Below are 9,713 nucleotides of genomic sequence, written 5' to 3' on the forward strand. Positions count from 1 at the left end.
TGCACAAATTTTTGTGCACCGGGCCTCTATTATTTAATAATGAGAATGACAAAAATGTTTTTATGATGTGCATGCTTTTTGCATAGTTTTCACAGTACTTCTAATTTTAAAGAAAGTATGTCTACTAGCGGTTACAGGGCTAAGAGAAGATCAGAGCTGTGCTGTGCTGACTCAGGAAGAAAGTGAATATGTGTATTTGTGTGTGTTTCTGGGCGGGAATGTTTGTACCTGTAGAAGAGAGAGTAGAAAATATTCAAAGGCCTGAGGGTAATATACCCTGGAGCCAAGTGATAAACTAGTTGAGTAAATAAGTTCAGGCATGTTTTTCCATGAGAATTTGCCAAGGCCTCTAGAAAATGAAACTTGCTGACAGAACAAGTGACTCTAGGTGAACAAATATGCCAGTTAGAATGTGCTATTTTAATGTAGTCTTGGTTTCCTTTGACAGAAAAGAAATCAGCAAGAGGATGACTGAGTAGAGTGCTGGAGTTCAAGACCAAGTTAAGGAGGAAACCACCGCTCCTTCAGGAACTGTTCATGGTTCACAGCTTCCTAGTAACCCAGTTGGATGTGGGTGGGGTGGGCAACGTGGAAATCAATCGCTTTTTATATTCATGTATATTAAACTGGGGGAAAAAAACAGGGACTTTGCTACTTGTAAAAATAACATAATAAATAGAACTTAAATATAGGAAACCATACTGTTCTGATGATAACATAATTTCTGTGAAATACCTTTCTCTTTTGGCTCAGTCTATTTAGATGTATCTATGTTTCTTATGCTATTTTTATACTTATCAGGTATATGGGAAATTTTATATTTGTTATAGAAGTGGATTCTTTCCTAATCATTCCTTTTCCATTAAAAAAATAGAACCTCATATCACTATAGAAAATATTTTTCCTACTCAGAGGATTTTCATATAATCTTTCTGTCAGTTTAGCTTCAATTTGGGTATAACTAAAAGAATGTAGACATCTCAAACTAAAATAACCTTGAAAATTTCAATATATTACAGCCATCTTAATATATACTATGTCAGTAAAACTATCACAGATTTAATTAGAATTTGGCACTTTAAAAAAATACTGGAATCGTTGGGGGGTAGATTCACTTTTTAGGCCACCATTGTAGTAATTCTTCAGTGGCTTGATTGATGAGGATGATCATGGTGTCATCCTATTGCCTGGGCACTGACTACATGCAAGACACTGCTATGTGCTCTTTGAGTTATTTTACATCACAGAAGTTTGAAGAGACAGTTGTTACCGTTGCCCGGGGTATCTATTTAACATGGTATCAAATAATATTTCACTAGTTGGAGGGATGTTTCTTAGCACAGGAGACACATATGAGAGCTGTCTAAGGAAGATATGGAGAGAGGTGAAGCAAAGCCACCTTCTTTGTACAGTTAAGTCAGCTTATGTATAATGCTGCAACAGATCCTTCTCTTTTGCACTGTCTTAAATTTCTGTAGCTTTCTGTGTGGTTTCTCAGTTACAATTCCTTGATATTCATGTTTTAAATACAAAGATCAAGTTGTGATCGTTGTACTCAGTGTATCAAATGCCATTTCTGAGGTCTAATTTTTGCATGAATTTTCTTAGAGAAATTGAGTTCAACTCTCACTTTACATTTAAAATGTGATTTTTGTTCATTGTTTATTAAATCTAGTGGCCCAGTGCACGAATTCATGCACATTGAAAGGAAATTAATTAGAAGAAATATTTTAATATCACTATTCGCCCTTTATATCAGAAGTGTCAACCAAATTCACGATCGATAATGACAGATTGAAACACATGTGCGATTTGCACCAGCAAGAGCTTTATATATATATCACGCATGTGCGAGTCAGCTTAGCCTTTTATATATATATAGATAAACTTGCTTAATTAGACCTGCTTTCTGATGTAGCTAAAATTTTTCCAGCCCAGTGAAGCACCCCAACTTCTCTTTCAGGTAATTGTCAGCAACACAGCAGTAAATATTAACATGAAGCAAATTATTATTGTAGATCACGCAGGGAGAACAAAGGGTAAAATATTTAACTGCAGCAGTGTTTGACTATATTCTGCGCAATGAGAAAACCTGAAGTCATTTTCAAGGTCCACCATTTCTTACTTCTTTTCAGTCGAGTCAAGTTTCTAAGCTTTCTAAATCTCCCTTTTTCAGCTAATGAAAAGAAAATAGGATTCCACTAGGTCTCCTATCTACTTACTCCAGGACTTCTGTGAGGATCAAATGAGATGAGGCACGGGAAAACACTTCACAGACATTTGGTTAAACTGTGAAATGTTTCCACCTGGCTATAAAGCAAGTCGTGTTCCTGGGCTGAAAAAACTCCAAGGAGGCTAGTCAGTAGGGAGAAGAAGCTGGGTGTTGCTACATGATGTCATCCAGTGCCCACAGCCACCATTTTTGGGCTAGGCTGGGCAGTGGGCCACATCTTGTGCAGTGGGGGCTCACCTGTGATTTGGTGGGATGTTGCTCCGGGGTGATGGCAGTGTCTATGTCCCACTTGGGGGAAGCCAAGTGTTGCTTTGTGGGCACCAGTTCCACAGTGCCATTTACTGTTAAATGGCCTGTCACTAGGGAGAGGAAGCCGGGTGTTGCTATGTGATCTCATTACCCGGCACCCACAGCCACTATTTTCAGGCTGGGCTGGGCTGTGGGCCGCATTTTGCACCATGGGGTCTCGGCAACGTTGGCTGCAATTTGGTGGGGTGTTGCTCTAGGGTGGTGGCGGGGCCTGTGTCCCACTTGGGGGAAGCCAAGTGTTGCTTTGTTGGCGCCAGGGCTGCAGTGCCCTTTCTCTGTAAATGGCCAATGCATGTCACGGCAGCTCCTGTATTGAGTGTCTGCCTCCTAGTGGTCAGTGCGTGTCATAGCGATTGGGCTCTCAGAAAAATTTTACACATGATTTCAGGGAGTTGTAGACCCAGGATTAAGGTGGACCCCTCTCCCCCTGCTAAAGCCGTGTGAGATGTGATTAGAAGCCACAGCTTCTGCAATTGTACGAATGGCGCCATATTATAGTGCACTTCAAAAAAGTAAAGCACACAGCTTTAGTTTTAACTTAAATACAATTTCTAACAATGGTATTTATGTAATTAATTCATTTATAGTACATTTCAGAGTACATTCCCCTCGTAGAATAATGTTAGCTCTCATAAAGAAAGTAAACTGTTTTAGAATCCAACCAGAGCAGTAGAACCAGTATGAGATTTTATATAGCTATGTGTATATAAAATTTTACTGTGTGTATATATATGTATACACACATATATATACATATAAATAAGGGATTGCTATATGTAAGTGAGAGGGGCTGGCTATGCAAATCCAAAGTCTGTAGGACAGGCTAGAACTCCATGGGCATGGGCATGGGCATGGAGCTCTTGTCCACAGGTGGAATTTCATCTTTCTCAGAAAGCTTCAGTCCTGCTTTGGAAGCCCTCCATCTGATTAAATCAGGCCCACCAGGATTATCTCCCTTAAGGCTAATTGATAGGGACTTTAATTACGGGAGTTAGATGAGTGAGAGGGCATAATGGGACTGTAGCCTAGCCAAGCTGACACAGGAGAGCCATCACAGACTTGTACTTACAGAAGCTAGTTTTGGTGATGGATTGCCATAAATTTACTTCAAGAGTATACTGTGTGATATCCTATATAATAAAGAGCTAACATGCTAATTAGACCAGATGGCGGAATTACCTTCCAGAACGACCTTCTGGAATGACCAGTGGGAGGGGCAGCTGGGGCCGAGAGGGCCTACACTTGCACGAATTCTGTGCACCAGGCCTCTAATAAGTAATAATTATGATTTATAATTCTTTTAATTTCTAAAGTAAAAATTCAGTTTATTCATCTGTTTATGACACAGTTCATAAGAGGCAAGGTGTTTTGCACCATAGATTTTGCTTCCAGCTCCTTCGGATGTGCATTTCTTTGGCTAAAAAGACTAGAAGAGAAAGCAAAGCAATGCTTAAGCAACTGAAATGAGGATGGACAGGGGCAATGCTAACACCATCCTCACAGGGATGGGCACAGGGAGCTATTAGTTATAAGCTGATTTTCTAGAATTAGCTGGAAGCATAGGAATACCACTCCTGGACGCTAAAGCCCCTGTGAGCCTCACTCATCCCCGCCACACAGGTACAGCAGGGCTTTCTGATAGTCACCCTGGTGTCCTGTTGGATATAGTAGTACAGGGACTCGCCATACTTCCTCTTGAATTCAGACAGACCTGATTTTCAACATGTCTCTTCAACGCAGGAGACCGTGATTCTGATCAGGACCTTATCGCGAGTCCCATTGCCTTTCATGGAGTTGTACAGTTGGTCAGCAAAATACAGGGACTTGTTCTGGATACACCGCACCAGGTTCAGGAAAGCATTTTCCAGTTCTCTCTGACTTCCTTCTTGATGCTCTCCAACATGTCATAAGGGCTGTAGCTCTTGTCCCTTTCACATACTTTCTGGAGGTGACACAAGCTACGCTCAGTCATGATGCTGATCCACTTGGGAACATCAGTCCCTTTTCACTCCAGCCTCAGAGAGATCCCAGACATCTTTCAGTCAGTTCATAATCCATGACTGAACCATCTGCTCTTCTACCCTTCACAAGGGCAACCATCAGCTTGCAGAAGTCATCAGATATGTCGGAAATAATGTCCTCCAGATCAGTCTTGCACATTTCCCTGTAGACTGTTAATTTCCTGCAACTCCTGGCCAGTCCTTGAGCAGATGATCTCAATGAGTCCTCATTAGTCCCCTTCATGGAGGCCTTCAGCTCCGAAGCATCATACTGACAGGTGTTTTCAAAAGGCCCCAATCACCCTCCCCAGGTGAAGGCCGACTTCAGTGCTGAAGCAAATTCCATTTTGGTCCTTCTCTGGTAGGCAAAGGCAATATCTTGTCTCTGCTCATTGCTGCAATTGGTCAAAATGTCGTGGTGGTGATTTCATTCACACCTTTGTTCTTGATGGTTGTTTCAATGTTTAAAGCATCCCAGTCAGCATCAAAGTTAGTATAGGCTTTGACGGATCCATAGAGTGACTATCCTCAAGCTGAGCTTGCACAGAAGTTTGTGAACAGCAGACATTTTGAAAGAAGCTGGGCCAGGTGCCGAGAGCTGTGAGTATCCCCAGATGCCAACCTAATTCTGATTTCTTATAAAGGACCAAATTGATTTTTCACTGGGATGGTTTTTCCTTGAAAGTAGGTGTTTTAGAGAAGACTCTCTACACTTATTTTTGTGATGCTGCCGTCACTCCAAAATCTTTTCTTAAATCTTTTTGGAAGTTTCTTTAGATCCATTTAGAAGCCACAGGATAAAGTTTAACATTTTATTCAATACCTTGTTTTTTGACCAAACATCACACACAGTTCCATATCACACACTTCTTTCTTATTCATCAGACTTGGTTCAATTTTTTCCCAAAATTTAGATGTCCAATTCAAAAAGCTTTAATTTTATGTACTACTAGGACATTAATTTTTCTGAAGCACAATTCCAGTCATTCTGATGCTTACAGCCTCTCAGAGGTTTCCCATTTCTTAAAATTTTACTTTTAATTAATTTTAAAGTACAGACTTCTCAGATGGTCATTCAAAGCCCTATGCAATATTGTCCAACCTGTCTTCATGGCCTACTTTCATTCTCACCAGCACATACTGCTCTCTAGCCAACCTGGACTACCTGGGAGAGCCAAAGATGTCTGTCTATCTCACCTATCTTGCTGTGCCTCACCACTTCCACCTCCTCTAACCCCCATCCCAATCTTCTGCTTATTGAAAGCCAGCCTTCAAGGCCTGGCTCATGTGGCATGTTTCTCATGAAATTATCCAAAGAATGTTTTCTGTGCCAGGATTTTCATAGCACCTTGATATTACTATTCCTTTTGTACCTGGAACCCTATCCAGAATGTGGGATATAGGTGTCAAATAATCTGAATTGCAAAAGGAGAGAGAGTGAGAATGTATCCTTGCTTTGTTTTCTTACTGTGCTTGGTCTGTGCTCTATCTTGGCCACAAGGAATGTGATGCAGTATCACTGAAACAAGCAATTCAAAGTGACTCCCCAAAGCACTTTCAACAACAGGAGGACCACCAGAACTAAGCATCACTCCCAAGTTGGCACACTGAATAATGCAAGATCAATTATGTATGTTAATCTGTCTTTTTCATTCACATTATGCAATCATGAGCCCGGGTATTAATGAGCTCTTGTCTTTCCTTAATTGAAGCAGACCATCAAAAACCTTTTGCTGAGATTCCATCTCACGGCACTCATGATCCAACATGTACTGGCCCTTAAATCGTGAATAAGTTCCAACTGTGTAATTACTTCTGCCTACTTGTTCTAAAAAAAAAATTCTGCAGAACTTCAGTATGTTCTATGTCTGCTTTCAGCTCATCTTTTGAGACATTCTGCCTCCTTCCTGGTCCCCATTCCCCAGCTCTTAACACACCCTGTCTCAACTAGAGCCATCACAGACACTGTGACCACTGCCTGGGGAGTCATGCCTGCCATACATTGAAATCTTTCAGAATGATAACCTCTAAGGAAGTGGTTCTGTTTGTGTTTTGTTTGTTTTGCATTTAAGTAGAAAATCAGGCTTTCGGGCTGTGGTTGCCAGTTAGCACAGCCCAAGGATTAATCAAGTGGATTCTATAGTCAGACGGCCTTGCGTAGAATTGGCTCTGCTGCCTGCTGACAGCACGATACTGGGCAACGTACTGAATCTCTTGTGCTCTTGGTTTCCTAATTTATGAAAGAGATGGCAATAGCACCTGTCTCACAGGGTTGTTGCCAGAAGTCAATGTAGGACAGTTCCTGGCATCATAGTAAATTCTCAGTAAATAGAAGCTCTTACTCAACTATATCATCATCGTGTGATTTCAGTGAGCTATCTACCTCTATGTATAACTAGTGGCCCAGTGCACAAATTCATGCACATTGAAAGGAAATTAATTAGAAGAAATATTTTAATATTCCTATTGGCCCTTTCTCTATAATAGAAGTGTCAATCAAATTCATGATTGACATTAGCAGATGGAAACACATGTGTGCGATTGGTGCCAGCGAGATCTTTGTATGTATTGCATATGCACGAGTCAACTTAGCCTTTTATATGTAGAATAAACTTGCTTAATTAGACCTGCTTTTTGATGTAGCTAAAATTTTTCCAGCCCAGTGAAGCACCCCAACTTCTCTTTCAGGTAATTGTCAGCAACACAGCAGTAAATATCAACACGAAGCAAATTATTATTGTACTAGTAGATCATGCAGGGAGAACAAAGGGTAAAATATTTAACTGCAGCAGTGTTTGACTATATTCTGTGCAGTGAGAAAACCTGAAGTCATTTTCAAGGTCCACCATTTCTTACTTTTTTTCAGTCAGATCAAGTTTCTAAGCTTTCTAAATCTCCCTTTTTCAGCTAATAAAAAACAAATAGGATTCCACCGGGTTTCCTATCTACCTACTCCAGGACTTCTGTGAGGATCAAATGAGATGAGGCATGGGAAAACACTTCACAGACATTTGGTTAAAGTGTGAAATGTTTCCACCTGGCTATAAAGCAAGTCGTGTTCCTGGGCTGAAGAAACTGCAAGGAGGATAGTCATCACTAGGGAGAGGAAGCCGGGCATTGCTATGTGATATTATTACCTGGAGGGACACAGCATATTAGACTTTTATACATATAGATAATCCAGCAACATTTTATACTTTCTGTCTTCCTTTCTGTTTGGGAAAGGGTTATAATGGGAGAGTCCTCAGTGCTTTTATTTGCAGTTCACAGGGTGTCTAACTGCTAAGATGTTCAGCCAGTGATTACTCTGAGCAGGTGGAGGCTCGCCTTCCTCTTGATGGAATGATTTCTTCAGAAAGAGTAAACCTGTTCTTAATCTCATTGAGTTCTTCCTAGTCACATCATTGCACAACATTGGGCTAATAGGCATGGTTCATTTTTACCTCCCTCCCTACCCCAAATAAGATGGAAGGGGAGCGGGCAGCAGGGTAAGAGAGTGCAGATGTTATGTATGCACCTGTACATATACATTTAAATGTGGATTTAAAATTGGCTTGCTTTGGTATGTGAGGCAACACCTGAATTTTGAATAAGGAAAGGGGCCAGTAACACAAAGGAAGGATCACCCAAAAGCTGCAATCCAGCAGTTGGGGGGGTAACTGGGAATGACCTAACCTCTGTGGAAACTTCTCAGGGTGTCATTGTGTGGAGTAAATGGAAGTGGAGCCAAGCCAGAACCCTGGAGAGTTTTCCTTCAAACTGTCATCCCCGACTCTCAATATTCTCTAGAAAAATGATAGCTCTTCTCATCCCCTCACCTGTTCCCCCACTTTCCTCATAAGAAGTCATAGTTTATATTCAGCCACAGTTTATATTCAGAGCCCTTTGTTTAGGTCTGAGAAATGAGACAGGATGATACTCAGCATTATACATTTATTATTGTGGGAAGAATGGACAGCTCATTCTTTAATGTTTACAAATTGCTTTGTAGATGAAAAGTGTTGAATAAATTCCAAGTAACATTATTGCTTTTAGGGGTGTTTGTTTCCAGTCTGGTAAAAGGCATTTATCTCTAGGCCCAATGGCAGCTCAAACTTCCATAGCCAGAATTTATATCTGTTTCTCTCACATATAATAAAAGCAGAGCCTCCTGTGTGAATACTGGTGATGCTAAGAGCATTGTAATTCTTGGTTATTTAAAAAAAGAAGTGGTCACTCAAGGAAAGAAGACATTGGGTACGGACAGGGAAGAAGAGAGGGAGAGGCATATCCTCAAATACTCTTCAAGGGCATTTGGCTTTGATGGCAAGGGAATTAAGAACTGGAGGAATAAATGGAGTCGGAGGAGATACAACATTTTAAACAACTTAAAATATAGTCCAGTGCAGAAGGATGCCAGGCACCTCTTTCATAAAGGAGTAGGTATAGGAAATGAAAGTGCAAGGGTGTCAGATGGCTGCTTCCCATCACCACGGTTGTCATGAAGTTGTCTTCTTTGAAATCAAAATGAGAATCGCTGGGTTGAGCCTTAGAAAAGGAGAAATGCCATATCTCAGGATGTGGCATGCTCACTTCTAGATTTTAAACGCAAAATAAAGCTGTGGCAAAACTGAATAATGGGAAGAAATGTGGTCAATCTGTTAAACTTTAGTTGCAAACTATAGAAACTAACTCTGTTTAAGGGGATTAATTGGAAGGAAGTGAAGCACCTCAGAGAATTAACAGCAAATCTGAGTAAACAGGCCATGGAAAGGACAGGGACCCAAGCAGTTTCAGAGATCTCGTGGGAAGTGAGTGACACCAGGCTTGGCCACGAGAAAGCTTCTGGTTGCTGAACTGCTGTTCCTCTGCTCAAGACTCAGAATCCCAGGAGAGAGAGTCTGACTGGCCCAGCTTAGGTCAAGGGACAAGTACTGCGAGTGTGAACAACATGAATCAGAGTTCTCTAAAAATTCAGAGGAGGGGGATGGAAAGGCACAGTGGTCTGGCAAGGCCTCAGGGAAGAGGACAGGTTTAATGTCATGCACAAGGCCTAAAGTTTAAACAGTAGTTAAAAACCCCAGCTAGAGTGGGGCACAGCACTTTGACTGACAGTCCAAACAAGACCACATGCACTGGGAAGTTCTCCAAAGGAAAATTGAGGAACCAGCAAAGGGTGACAAAAACAACAG

At 41.1% G+C, this 9,713-nt stretch overlaps 1 protein-coding gene and 1 pseudogene across 3 annotated transcripts in view; one reads left to right on the top strand and one right to left on the bottom strand.

Annotated features, from left to right (window-relative positions):
• CDC123 (cell division cycle 123) overlaps window positions 1–699 on the top strand; it is a 75,170-nt gene extending 74,471 nt beyond the window's left edge. For all 3 annotated transcript variants that reach the window (XM_005876571.2, XM_005876573.2, XM_005876572.2), the window contains one exon: window positions 449–699. In XM_005876571.2, the coding sequence (XP_005876633.1) occupies window positions 449–475 (27 nt within the window). In that variant the 3' untranslated portion in view covers window positions 476–699. The remainder of the gene's footprint in view (window positions 1–448) is intronic.
• Window positions 700–3,868: 3,169 nt separating this feature from the next.
• On the bottom strand, window positions 3,869–5,401 carry LOC102257028 (annotated as a pseudogene).
• Between the last annotated feature and the right edge of the window lie 4,312 nt (window positions 5,402–9,713).

This window comes from Myotis brandtii, unplaced genomic scaffold (assembly GCF_000412655.1).
Source record: "Myotis brandtii unplaced genomic scaffold, ASM41265v1 scaffold49, whole genome shotgun sequence".
NCBI lineage: Eukaryota > Metazoa > Chordata > Mammalia > Chiroptera > Vespertilionidae > Myotis > Myotis brandtii.